The 13,178-nt window shown below is 43.4% G+C and overlaps 2 protein-coding genes across 3 annotated transcripts in view; both read right to left on the bottom strand.

The window, feature by feature from the left end:
• Positions 1 to 464, bottom strand: part of si:ch211-188c18.1 (T-cell antigen CD7) — a 2,827-nt gene extending 2,363 nt beyond the window's left edge. For both annotated transcript variants that reach the window (XM_034539339.1, XM_034539340.1), the window contains exons 1-2: positions 303 to 464; positions 1 to 190 (exon numbers count right to left, since the gene is read on the bottom strand). The exon at positions 1 to 190 is cut by the window's left edge and continues 143 nt beyond it. In XM_034539339.1, coding sequence (XP_034395230.1) covers positions 1 to 190; positions 303 to 354 — 242 coding nt within the window. In that variant the 5' untranslated portion in view covers positions 355 to 464. The remainder of the gene's footprint in view (positions 191 to 302) is intronic.
• A 3,702-nt stretch (positions 465 to 4,166) lies between these two features.
• Positions 4,167 to 12,878, bottom strand: LOC117735371 (jupiter microtubule associated homolog 1-like). The gene is made up of 5 exons (XM_034539938.1): positions 12,719 to 12,878; positions 10,362 to 10,501; positions 6,849 to 6,997; positions 6,079 to 6,109; positions 4,167 to 4,524 (listed from the first exon to the last, which is right to left on the bottom strand). The coding sequence occupies exons 1-5, from the start codon at positions 12,772 to 12,774 to the stop codon at positions 4,376 to 4,378; spliced, it is 525 nt and encodes a 174-aa protein (XP_034395829.1). The 5' UTR covers positions 12,775 to 12,878; the 3' UTR covers positions 4,167 to 4,375.
• Positions 12,879 to 13,178: the final 300 nt, after the last annotated feature.

Genomic DNA, 13,178 nt, shown 5'->3' with positions numbered 1-13,178 from the left:
TCTCCATTGAACTCAAGTCTGCCACTGAATTTTTTGCCAATGTTACTTTTGTTTGAGCGGCCGTCTTTGAACAGGGCTAACTCCTCACAGAGACCCATCGTCAGAATCAGGGATTGTTGGTCCGTTTCAGAACTTCTGCACTGGATGGTGACGTCTCCTCCGAAATCTCTCCACACCACACCACTGCTCCCTACATTGATAGACACACAAAGCCTGCACAGTTATTCTCTTTCATCTCACGTTACACTTGAAAGAGCTGCACACACGTGTTTCATTCTTGTCATACATGTCATCAGTCTTACCTGTGCAGGAGACACAAAGGACGGTTATGAGCTTTAAATAGACGGCCGACATGCTGAGTGACTGTCGCACAGCGGTTCACTTGAGCTCTAACTCTTCAGTAGGAAATGTGTACGTGTTGTCGCCCACCCACCAACACATGATCTACATCAAGGTGTGAGATGTGGGTTAGAGGTGTAATCAGACAGCATAGATACAGTGTATTGTGGGATTGGCTGATTCTTTAACAAAAAACAATGTACTGCTCGTACCGGAAGTGTAGATTCACATTTGACTGTTGACAACCCTCTAAAACACACGGTATTGTCACTGCACTATGCTAGCAGAGGAAGATCAACCACGTCTGATGACAGTCAGAGTGGATAAGATCCAGTTCTACGGTTAAAAGAAGAGCTTTTAATTCTCATTAAGTTAGCTGTCCCAATAGTTAAACTCTTTAAACAGGCTTTGTGTTGATGAACACGACTTTACAATATACTTTATGTTTTAAAGACGAGTATATTCCAAGTAGTTCATAGACAGATAACAATGATGCCAGCGAATGGCATGTTTCATACAAAGGAGAAACCACCTCACTGGCTCAGAACACAGCAGCACCACGTATGACATGAAACAGTTGAATAAAAGTGTCGATATGATTCTACACAGACGAGAGGCAAAAGTAATGGCAATTGTGATCCCAGAGATGGAAAAGCTTTAAAAGGAAGCGTAATAACTCTGTTTGCATACGCCTCAGGTTTCTTGAGCTACAACATGTGAAACTTGTGTGTGAGAATAAAATAACTACTTATGCAAAATGAGATTTGCAGCTCTAATCTGAACTACAATGATAATATACACGCATAGCATGAAATAGTTTATCGCCTTGAAAAAAAAGAACTATCCGTCTCAAAAATATCAAAAATATCTTTTCCTCAGAGGTCACATAACTCATACTTCAAGGGAAGCTGAGCATTAGACTGTTCCTCATTAGATCTTCCTGAAAGGTTAGGGTTTACACATTAGCACTTCACAATGTTCCACACTGAAAGTAGTCCAAAGCTTTGAGTTCAGTGTTGTGCAGAGGTGGGAGGCCTTTGTTTTACAGTGTTTGCATTGCCCTCTAGTGGCAGAGGTGTGAACCACTTAGAGAAAATACAGTTTGACGGTAACATTGGCACCAGTAAACGGAGGCAAACAATATCAGAATAAAAAAAGGTAACTATTTTCTGTCCATCCCCATGCTCATTTATTTTATTTATTTCTGCATCCACCCCAACATAATGGAGATGAATGGATTTTTGTGTTGGGGCTTGCAGCATTAACACTTTACATTAACAATTGTCCTGTTCAAGCTTAATTACAAAATAAATAAGAATGAAGGAACAAAGAAAATAAGGACTGGAGGACTAAGTTGACCTTTTACGAGCAAGCAACGCAATCTTGCAGTTAAAATCGCCACACATAAGATGCTGACCAGTCCAGTTTGAAGCAGAAATGACCTCAACCGCCTCCATTAAGTTGTCACATGATGATGATGTTGGTAAACACAACATCAATCACATCAATAAAAGGCTTTCGCCGTCTTTGAAGATACATTTTTAAAAAACTACCCCCAACAACGCTGCTCTTTGTGCACCCCTCTGGGACAGATTCAAGAGGTCTCTGTCCATCCCCCTGCTCCTCCCTGCTCCAGTCTCATCCGGTTACAAGGAGGGCTTCTACGCTCCCCTTGTCGCTATGGAAACGGCCCTGTCCATTTGCCAACCAGAGCTTCCTGGTGGGTGGAAAGCATTATAATGTTGAGACTGCGAGACAATCAGAGGGTCTGTTTGTGGACACAGTGAGGACAGATGATTTCTTCATGCAACAATATCATTTAGTTTGGTTGCGGATTGATAGTAAAGAAGCAATGCTGTCCTCCGCGTGCTGTTAGGATACTGCGCAACACATTCATATGTATTTCCTCCCGCAATGATCCTTTCTCCTCAATTGCTGAGTCAGTGCCTGCATCGGATTATTGATTGCCTAATTGCTTGCAATGTCACTCAGAGATGACTCACCTCATTTCCACACTCTCATCTCCTCTCCAGAGATCTCCTGGGAACACACAGGGCCTCATCTGGAGTGCACGTGGAATCACGGCCCGGTCAATACACGGACGTTGCAAATGAGCACCGGTGCTTAACATTAATCAGACATCGGTTAAATGACTTGGCATATGGCCGCGGGGGAGGAACATGTTAATCTCCCGTCTCTCTAGAAAGATTAGTAGGATGATCGAGGGGGATAGTCCAAATAGTCTGTTTCTAATGTGGTTTTACTGATTAGCTGTTGACTCAGACAAAAGAGCAAGCTGCAGAGAAAGTCCACTAAACATTGGTCTTAAGACATCGGTCTGAAGGTGTATTAAAAGGCACAGCACTTTCCCTTGTGGGTGCAGCACTTAACTGAAACAAGCCTCCATTCACTGCCCTCCCAACGTCCTGGCGTGTCTCCAGGGCAGGAAGTTCTTTTCTTGATCTTAAATGACCTCTGCATGCCTTTCACAGCAGATGAGCACCGCCGTGCCGCAGCACTATGCTGCTCAGGGTTCGTCAGTGAAGCACAGGAGGGGGAGAGAAAGCCCACGGTGAGCACAGGATGAGGACTTGGATGCTCTGGTTCAGCGAGACCGGTCAGACTACCTGTCATCCCGTTATTTCTAGTGTGTGGCTGCTAAAACATCCTCCAGCTTCACAGCAAGAGGCTTACAAAGAGTCACTCCGGGCATTCAGACCAACGTCGCATAGTTGAGATCAAATTGGAGGCTCTTATCAGAAGTGATCTTTATGTATGGGGTGTGACGTCTCATCGTCTCAGCTGGATGTAGTTCACTAGTTCAAGGACATTGAATATATATGATCCAGAGTTACTTCCTGGGGTTGGCTTTCTATGATAATCGCCCTTTGTCAGTTTAGAAGGATAGCTTCCATGCTATTATTAGTGCCAAGATAAATATGGAGGGGCATTCTGCAACAGCTGTTGAAGTGCATTAACGCACCAAATAAATGTGCCTTTTATTAAAGTCTTCTCCAGAAGCGATAATTTTCATTAATTGTATAGGAAGTACCCAAAACAACCTTTTGGTCAAAAAGAAAATCTAATTGTCATGATTCACCACTATTTGTGTAGCTTTTGATTCAAGGAATAACTCCAAGATGTATTCTCACGATAACATTTAACTATGCTCTCCAAATATTTGATAGGAAAACAAAAGAATCATTTGTGTTCTGCATCCAAATAAACTCAAGACTACGATAAGCATTTCCAAATAAAGCCATCTTTGTTGAAGGTTGTTTAAGTAACATTACATCTTGTTTGAATTACTCCACCTTTTGAATCAGACTTCAACAAAATGCACCGAGCCAAACATCCAGCGTGTGATGTCATGAAAAGACAGTTCCTCTTTGGGCAGATCTCCAGAAGTCTCTGCTCTCCACACCGCAGTTTTCAGTCTTCATCCAACTGTACTAAATATTATTCAGCTTGATGGGTTGAACTCTTAACTTAAAAAAAGACCTTGATCGACACTATTTAACAGATGCCTACTAAACTGTAATAATCACATTAGCAAAATCAAATTCTTTCAATACTATTGCACGGCTGCAATAGTATTGAAAGAATATAAAGAAATAAAGCACAGGAAATTCATATCAATCTTTATTGTATTTAGAAATCCACGCATCAAATCTTTTTTTATTATTTTTTCCTTTAGCATTTACAACAGGGACGAGTGAAGGACAAGCTAAACGTCATGCCTTTCCCAGCAGGCGCGATGCACTACAGGATGGCCGGAAATGGAAGAGGGAGAGAGAGAGAGATACATAAAGTGCTTTTGTCAACAGTTTTCTTATTTTAATAGAAAAAAGGATCAAAACAAAAGGTTTGAGGGTGGAGGAAGAGGACACAGGGGTCCATGGACGTGACGGCGGTGAGTGCATGTGAAGTAGGGAAGAAGGTGACAGGTGGACGAGGAGGAAGAGAGTGGTGGGGGTATTTATCTTTTAAAAAATAAAAAAAGCGTTCCAATGAAAACAAACAAAAACAAGCGGTCTCAGCCCAGGATGAGGCTGGACTTGCCACCAGGGGGGTTTCTCCGGCCGCCCGTGGCCGCGTTGGCATCTCCCGACGGGGCAGAGGGCTGTGTCGTCTCCTTCGGCTGCTCTTGCTCCTCTTGCTCCGCCTCCCCATTGTCAGGACTCTCTGCAGGTGCAAAGCAGAGACATGACAATGTTCATCTGGTCAAACAAACCAACTACAGCAGAAGAAATGTAACGTCCTCAATAGCTCTGCCCAACAAAGGCAGAGAGAGAGAAGTCATCATTACAGGTTTCAGAGGATGTAACGCCTCCATTTAGACAGCAATCATAGATGAGACCTATAAACAGCACACTGCCTTTGAAACTATTAGAAACATGATGGGAAAACACACCATCAACAAAAAATACAATTTATGCAACAATAAAATACAATAATTATTGTAATAATATAATCAATCGACCATTTAACGCATGTAAATATGCGATTTTAAAGAAGCATCAATGATCACATGATTATGAATTCAACTAGTCAATAGTTACTGCTCCTCTAAGCTCGCTTTAGTTGCAGCCTTATTTGTGGGAACAAACTTATCTACCAAGATATTAGTTAGAAAATTGATAGAAGTTCAACTACAGCAAATGCATTAATCTTGCTGTTGCTGTCTCCCCAGCTGGCTTTATCCCAGTTAAGCAGCTTTTGGCTGTGAATCGTAGCAATTGCAAATTACCATGCATTTTTATTTGAAATGTACCATCATCTATTTTGGGGTTTTAATCCACTTTAATGTGTCATTACAAATGCCAACAAGTCAGCCTCTGGTCTTAACAACATTTTGACTGAATATGTAGCCACTGCAAGAGTACTGAAGTGAGGTTAGCCCGGTCTGTAATGAAGTCATGTGCTGAAGCATCGGGCTCTCGTTGGCCATTAGTGCCTGAATGTCTGTCGGATTTGCACAGTCAAGAGGATTTAACAACTTAAATGTCACAAATAAGGGCAACATTGATTTGAACATTGTCTTTTAAGCATAATGGACAGTCAAATATTCTCGGCTTGACATCGGAGCGAGTGGTGCGGTTGCTGTGACAACTGCATTAAATGTTTTAGAAGACTGGTCCCACAGATTTCAGGACTACACAGGCTGCCGGTTCAATGTGGATCCAGACTCTCACATATTTGAACTCTCCAGGCCAGATTTACGATTTACACTTGTTTTTCACAGCTTCACTTCTTTGATAAACCGAGTGAAGTCCTTAATATTTCTATTGTAATATATACTTCAAAGCGCACGCACACATTCTGATCACATTCAAAAACCGGGCAAATAAGTGAGCTTATAATTCTAAACCCTTAGAGATGTGGTGAAACCCCCCATTACCTGAACAGCAGCCACGCTTACAAACAAGCACCTGGAGGTTAATAAAAAGCTTTTCATACGAAGAGAAGCCTGCCATCAAAGAACAGCTGCTTGACTACTTCAGCCATGATGACAGGGAGGCACCACATCAAAGAGATCACATGATGTTGACTTAGAAAAGGAGAACATGTGAACTGTCTCTTTAAGAAGAAAAGTAATGGATGCCAGCAGCACATGGGGCCCCAGATATTTAGAGGCAGTGAATTACCTGATCCATCATAGTACCATGGAGCTATTCACTGAATGGTCCAAGTCATGCAGGCCTCTTTATACACAACTCAAGGGTTCAGGATACTTACCAGTATTTGCTCGTTCTTGGCCATTTTCAACCTACAAAGAAAACAAAATACAAAGATATCAGATATCCTCACTGAACCAAAGTGACACAAATGTTTTGTGTCATCTGAATGATTTTACTTCCATGAGACAGTGCTGTGAGAGGTAGTGGATTATATCTCGAGACTGATAGACTAAGCAGATCAGAAAACTCACGGTTTTCAGTCATGGATCGGATCAGCAGGAATTAGGGCGCAAATGTAACTTTTAAAGATGCCCCGAATATGTTTTTTTGTCCACAGATAGTCAATGAGCCATATTGGAAGATACAGATTGTTTTTGTCGTCTTGTTATGAAACAGCTGGTATACAAGGCTGAATATCATTTCAACACGCCTGAAGTCCGTGTAAACCATCAAGATGGTTAAACGGTGTAATTCATCCACAGTTCATATGTCCGATACACCACCAGTAATAAACATCCTGTTTAACTGTCTCTTTATGCCTCATTTAAATTGCTCAATTATAGATTTCTACCAGTCAGTAAGTGAAGACGAGCACATTCCCAGATGATAAAATAACCCTCCACAGGGATTACAAATGTCAGTGTCAGAGAACATCGATCAAACAACATCCTGGGTCAGCTTCAAATAGATGGATTAAGTCATCCATCCCTCAATGAATTTTCCACTGAACTGTTTAGAATTAAATGTAATCTATAACTGATTTTCAGCCCCAAACTAGGCTGTGGCTCCATTTTGGAAACAGTGCCGGTCAGACTAAGTGAGCGGTACCTCTCGTTTCTGGTTCCAGACCAATGCGGCCCCGGAGTTGTGGATGGTGATCAGTTCCGGCTCGGGGTTCTTGGGGAAGAGAAGAGGCTGCTGGCATCGCCTCAGTGGGGCTGAGGGTTCCCCACACAGGGTTCCTGCGGCTTCGCCAGCTGGGAAGGTAAGAGACAGACGGAGAAGGTAAGAGACAGACGGAGAAGGTAAGAGACAGACGGAGAAGGTAAGAGACAGACGGAGAAGGTAAGAGACAGACGGAGAAGGTAAGAGACAGACGGAGCCTGATCGGCGTGTAATAGTCAAGTCAATTATATTTGTATTGTGGAATATCACACATATGCCTCAAAGGGCTTTACAATCCGTACAGCATAAAACAACCTCTTAGAGCCGCGATTTGGATTTTCTTTTTAAACTCGCCCCAAAAAAACACGTCATGGGGAAAACACAAAATACAAGTTAAAAGCCTATTTTATTGACCCTCCCTCCCTCCCTCCCTCCATGGCTGATAGATTATTTTGAAGCTAGACAGGCAATACGGAAGACAAATGACAAAACATGACTCGGGCTTCAAAGCAGCAGAGTCATGCCATGTGGACCATATAATCCAATTAGCTACAAAGCCAGCCCGGACCACGATGTTTCTAACCCACGAAGCAGCCATGCACACCAAAAGATTCATCTTGTCAGATTTGTGAGAAAACATCAGCTTTATGGAGGGAATTTGACTGAAAAAACACGAGATAAAATCACTGAGAACCAACAGAAAACATCCCCAAAGCCGATTGGGCGTCTGCAACAGACCCAGAAACAGTGGAACACTTCCAGGCAGACGACATGACTGCCAAAACTCGCATAACCCTGTCGCGCCTGTATTCTCCTTTATCAGAAAGAGCATTAAAACCCAGTGTTTGGCCCGCTGTGGGGAACTAAAGCCACATAAGGTAATAGCCCAGCTCTAGCCCAGAGGGCCAGGGAGGGGACAGACCGTCTTTGTCATGAGGGGAACAACGGCTGCTGAAGAAGCGTGGGAGTGGCCATTGTTGTTAATGGAGTGAACTGAATCAGCACTGTTGAGAGCCTCAATCACTGAACAAGACCTCCTTCATTACTGGCTCTGATCACTTCTCTGGACAGCAAATGGAAGACGATTGAACCACATTCATTGGACAGTGACGCATTATGTCATCACTACAACACATATCCTTCCCCTTAACCTTATAGATATCCTGGGTCAGAGATATAGATGCATGGCGACACTAACTTCATTGGACAAACAAGCTCGAAGGCAGGAACAGCAACTATGCTGCTGCTGGTCTCAGCTCTGATTACAGAGTGATCCTCCTGACAGAGCTCTGGTATCTGAAAACCCTCAAATCCTGCCAAAAGGCTCCAGCTAACAATATGCTTATATATCAGCATAAACATAATATCAGCACATTCCTACAGTTGAACCGACACAACGCAATCATAACTCTGATCAGGAGATTAAAAACAACAAAAAACACCTCCATTCAATTTTGTTCTGCCAAATCCCCCAAAACACGTTCTCCCTTCCTCCTAGTGGTGGATACCTTTCGATAAATTTACTCTGATTTTGAGATAGTTTCAAAGGTTTCCGTCATCACCCCAACACTTATGACATGTTATTGATCCAATTATTGCAAGAGGACCCTTGAATAACTTAAACAATCACTGCATCATCAGGAACCCGGTGTGTTTTTTATATATTGTACAAATTATAATGTTGTAATTCTTGTATGAGATTGTTTGAGATGTTTTTGGCCAGGTTGTCATCGTAAATGAGAACTGGTTCTCTATTGACTTATCTGATTAAGCAAAAGGTCAAATAAAATAAAAAGTAATGCCCTTGTCACTCAAGTCACAGATCTTCGTGTGAACAGTTTTTCATTGCAATACTTTTTAAAGAAGGAATAATCTCTATAACAAGTATTCTGTGATACAGATTCATTCTTTATTGTCCCCTAAAGAGGAACTGTGCTTTCAAAGTTCGTGCAAAAGCACTGAATATAAACAAACAAGAACATCAACACAAGTCTCTTAGTGTGCCCAGGCTGTTTAAGGCATTTAATGGCTGCAGGCACAACACTCCTCCCAAAGCAAGTATCTGCTGCTAGAGGGGAGACGGGTGAAGCACGGGTGGAGGAAGCAGAGGTTGTGTTCTATGGTTAGTGCTCTGCGAGTCGTGGCGGTGTCATTGAGGGCACTCCGTGGGAGTGGGGGAGGCCAATTATTTTAGAAGATATGGTGAAAATCAAGAGCTTGATTGGTGAAATAGCAGGTGGATGGATTCAACGTGAGGTCTACCGATTATGCAAAGAAAAGAGGAAATTATCTGAGGCAAAGTCTGCCATTTAATATATTTATTTATATCCCAGTATTCATAAAAAGGATCTGCTCAGGATAGCCTGTTCATCGATAGGGCCTCACAGAAAGGCCAGACAGATTGCACAATGCATATAAAACCTGTTATAGTAATTCATCGTGTTCATTCAGGCAGAAACCATTATCCTCATACAGTTGTATCCGTTAAAGTGGAAAAACTATGAGAAGGCTCCCCTGAACTTGACCCAAGAGAGACAATACAAGCAGGAAAGGGATTGTACTTTCCACACCTGCTGTCCATGCTAAAATCCTGCTGTCAGAGGCTGAACTAAGGATTTTAGGGTAAATTCTTCATTATCACATAGCCAGAAAACATGATATATCATGTTTACCGCAGAATGACCAGTGTGAAGACATGTGATCACTGGCTTGTGAATAACTTCACGGCCTCGAGCAGAAATGGAGTCCTACTTCTGTGGAGAGTGAATCTTCCTCTATATGCAGAGCGACTGTAGCTGGGTGCAAATGCCCATCCTTAAATGACAAGCAATAGAGATAATACATACTTAAGATGAGAATGAATTATGCTTGGCTGAAGCTTTACCACGATAATCATCCACATAGTGGCACAATAATGTCAGACTACATTAATTCTTCATCCAGGCCTCGGTGGCTGTATGTTTGCAGTGACCTTGACACTTTATTTGTCAGTTAAATTGCCACTCACAGGTGTTGTATCGCCTACTGCTGCATTTGTCTGCCTCGTGTAGCCAAAGTAAAACTTCCCGTGTGTCTATAAAAGGGCCACACATTTCACCAATTGACACTTTTTTTTTAACTGACCCATTTCTTTCCGTTGAGGGCTGATCCTCAACCCCATCCAACAACGTCTAGCTTCAAATTACCCTTATCCCAGTACTCCAGGCCTTTTCGGTTATTTCACTTGTGGGATGTTCTTTCTGACAACCTAAATGGAGAAATACTTAACACTCTAGTTTGTATCTTTTCCATGCTCAACTTAGAAGAATTAAGTCCATGTTGCTTCTTGCTCCCTGTTACCAAACTCAAACAACTGTTCATGTTATCTTGGAAATATAAACCCTATTGTTTCAGTCCTTTGTAAGTCGCTTAGAAAATGAATCAAGAGGGGGTTAAAGGGATGTTAGCTTGAATTACTGGGTGGATTGTTCCTCCGATGAGCATGGAGGTCTTCAGGCTCTGCAAAGATGTTGGAGGCCATCTTGTCCTTGCGGGGAGATGAGTCGTCATCTGCACCGAAGGAGATGCTGGAAGTCCCACCGGGCGGTCGTAGTACCCTAAGAAACAACAAATAATAGATCAAAATATCATTTGATTGACATCACGCTACCATCCCCCACTATTTAGGCCAATCTAAAAAACAAGGCCTTCATGTCACATGCCGCTCATCAGCTGCAGTGCAAAAAAAATAAAATAATCAATAACTCTTTTATAAACATAGCACAGACACAAAAAACACACAGGCTACCAGCAAGTACTCCGCTCTCTAAGCCCCGGCTGTCAGACAATCTCTGCCCTGCAGCTGACTCCAGTCACATATAATCAAAGAGCATAGCTGGCTAGCTGCTGCCTCTCCTCAGCGCAGATTCCTTTGCAGTGACATACGAGGGCTTGTGTCTGTTCCTGGTTGCAATGTAATTGAATTATTTAATGAGTAAATCAAACTTTATGCCCCTGCTGGGCCAACGTTACACAATAGAGGTGAACAGTCTGAAGTGCACAGCTAATAAAGGTCACCTAATAAATGGACCGTTCTAGAACAATATAGAAATGCTGCATGCAGACCAATGCATGGTAAACAAAGTGCACTATCACCGACATTCCTACCACTAGCTGAACAAAAGGAACAGGTCATGAGTTGGTAAAGTGCTTTTCCTTGCTGTGTTGAAGGACAGTTGGGGTGAACAACACAAACGGGTGTGTTTGCAGAGCCCCTGTTGACCCCTCCCTGTTTTTCCAGCACTCTTCTCGTCCGAGTCCCTGAAGCCACCAGCTGACACACCGAGCAGCTGTCCAAGGGCCAGATGGAGTCCAAAAAACACAACTACAAAGAAGGCAACTGCATTGGCGTGAATTTAAATAATCAATTATTGTATAGACACACGCTCGTGCTCCTCACACTAATGCCTAAAGCAGACTTCGTCTCCTGGCCAGCGAGGATGAGCTCATGCTTTTCCACGCGGATTGCGATGGGGGAAGCTTTGAGCTGCCTGGCAGCAGACCCCACCCTAGAATGAAACTGCAAATAATACCAATGAAATAGCGTTAATGTTCCGAAGCTGGTGGGCAGCTTCAGGCCGGTGGAGATGGGGCAGATATCGCCGAGCTAAAAAGCCGAAGATGGCATGTCTGATAAGGAAGGGTGGGAGGCTTTTGATGGCCTACTAAGATTTGAGCTTAATTCTGCTCAAGTAGCTGCTGTACGGATCCCTTTGGTCGGGTAGCATCCGAAATGAACAGCAGCTGTTAAAAAGGTCTTTAATGAGCAGAAGCAAAGAGCTAAGGAAAGATTGTCAGGCTTAGCTAGAGCAAAGCCCCCACCCAAGGCCCCACATCCTCCGAAAACAGCATGCGACTTCAAAACGATTAATGACATGCTCACTAAGCAAAGGCTGATCGCAACACTGCTCCTCAAAACCAGGATTATACGCCCTAAAATCGTGACCCATTTTTGAGACAGACGTAAACTAAGAAGGCATTTTCTCTGCATTGTTTTTGACTGCAAAGGGGCCGGAATGCATGCAGACGAGCCGCATCACTTACTGGAAAGCCATGGCTGCGTGGAGGATGCGTGGCCCTCTTAAGGTGGGCCACCCCAAGTAATACCAACATTTAACAGATATTACTCGTCAGATAGCGCAGACATGCCTATTGAAACTACAGATGGAGATTTGTTCTTTAAGTTTCTCCAAACTTCCATTCGCCCCAACCAACAATGCGCCATATGGGTGATAATGACATATGCAGACATGAGGCTCGTCCTGCAATCAATCACATATGCGGACTCTCCCTCTGAGCTTTAACGTGTTACTTCCTATCGAGACAAAGCCCAGTTCGTAGATGTAGGTCGATTATCAGCTAGCAACTCCGAAGAACCGCACATGTAGAACCCCCGCAGGAGGAGCTGGGACCAGACAAACAAAGTTCTGTACCACGGATACAGCAGCCGGGTTAACGTTAGCAATGGTCGCTCTGACCACGTCTCCCTTCTCCTCAACCCGCATGTCTGGTACCGTTAGTCTCCCAGTCGGACTAACATGACTAGCTAGCCCAACTAACTTGGGTTGGTTCGCCGTGCTTCAGCCACCCAATAAGATTAACTTAATTAGCACGACTATGGGACAGTTTTGCTAAATCCAGCCGACCAGCCGGTCGTTGGGAAGCTGTCTGCCGCATAAAAGAGGCGTTTGCTAGCCGAGAGGCTTGTCCGCATCACACTTCTTTTGTTCCTCCGAGAAAAGGGCTTCCAGCTCTTTCTTCTTCTCCGTTTTTACCTGGAACTGCTTTTAGAACCGGGCTCCATTCCTTTAAAGTTGGTCGTCGTCGTCATCTTTATGGAGTATTTCGAAGCCTTGGCGGATACAAATAGTCGCTGAGAAACTAATAAAAGCTCCTCCTTCCCCGCAGAGCTGCGACGGGCTGTAGACTCCACCCGACACTGAAGAGCATAACCAGACCCTGGTGCTGCGGAGCACGCCCACCAGCGCGCGACCCGCTCTGATTGGTTAGAACATCACAGAACTGCTCTCTCATTGGACAGAATCTCAGCGATCGCCTCTTTTGTTGGTGGCAGGTTTCGTTTTCATGTCGGTGATCAGTCCAGTTTGTTATTTAATAATCTATTTGCATTGATCATGACGATCTGCAAACATATTCAACCTTCAATGTAATGGTAAAGAAAAAGAGAGAACTTTGACCTTTGTTGGGTCAACTCTCTTGTGTTATGTGGACAGG

The sequence above is a fragment of the Cyclopterus lumpus genome, chromosome 8 (genome assembly GCF_009769545.1).
Source record: "Cyclopterus lumpus isolate fCycLum1 chromosome 8, fCycLum1.pri, whole genome shotgun sequence".
NCBI classification, from domain to species: domain Eukaryota; kingdom Metazoa; phylum Chordata; class Actinopteri; order Perciformes; family Cyclopteridae; genus Cyclopterus; species Cyclopterus lumpus.
The sequence above is the reverse complement of the archived record's forward strand: the minus strand, read 5'-3'. Positions and strand labels throughout refer to the sequence as shown.

Bases quoted from the DNA above. Each gene is read 5' to 3' on its own strand.
- LOC117735371 (XM_034539938.1), bottom strand. From the start codon at position 12,774: ATGACGACGACGACCAACTTTAAAGGAATGGAGCCCGGTTCTAAAAGC. The intron at 10,502-12,718 runs GTAAAAACGGAG...GTTGTTTCTTAG, and splicing joins GGTTCTAAAAGCAGTTCCAG to GGTACTACGACCGCCCGGTG. The intron at 6,110-6,848 runs GTACCGCTCACT...TTTTCTTTGTAG, and splicing joins TCTGGAACCAGAAACGAGAG to GTTGAAAATGGCCAAGAACG.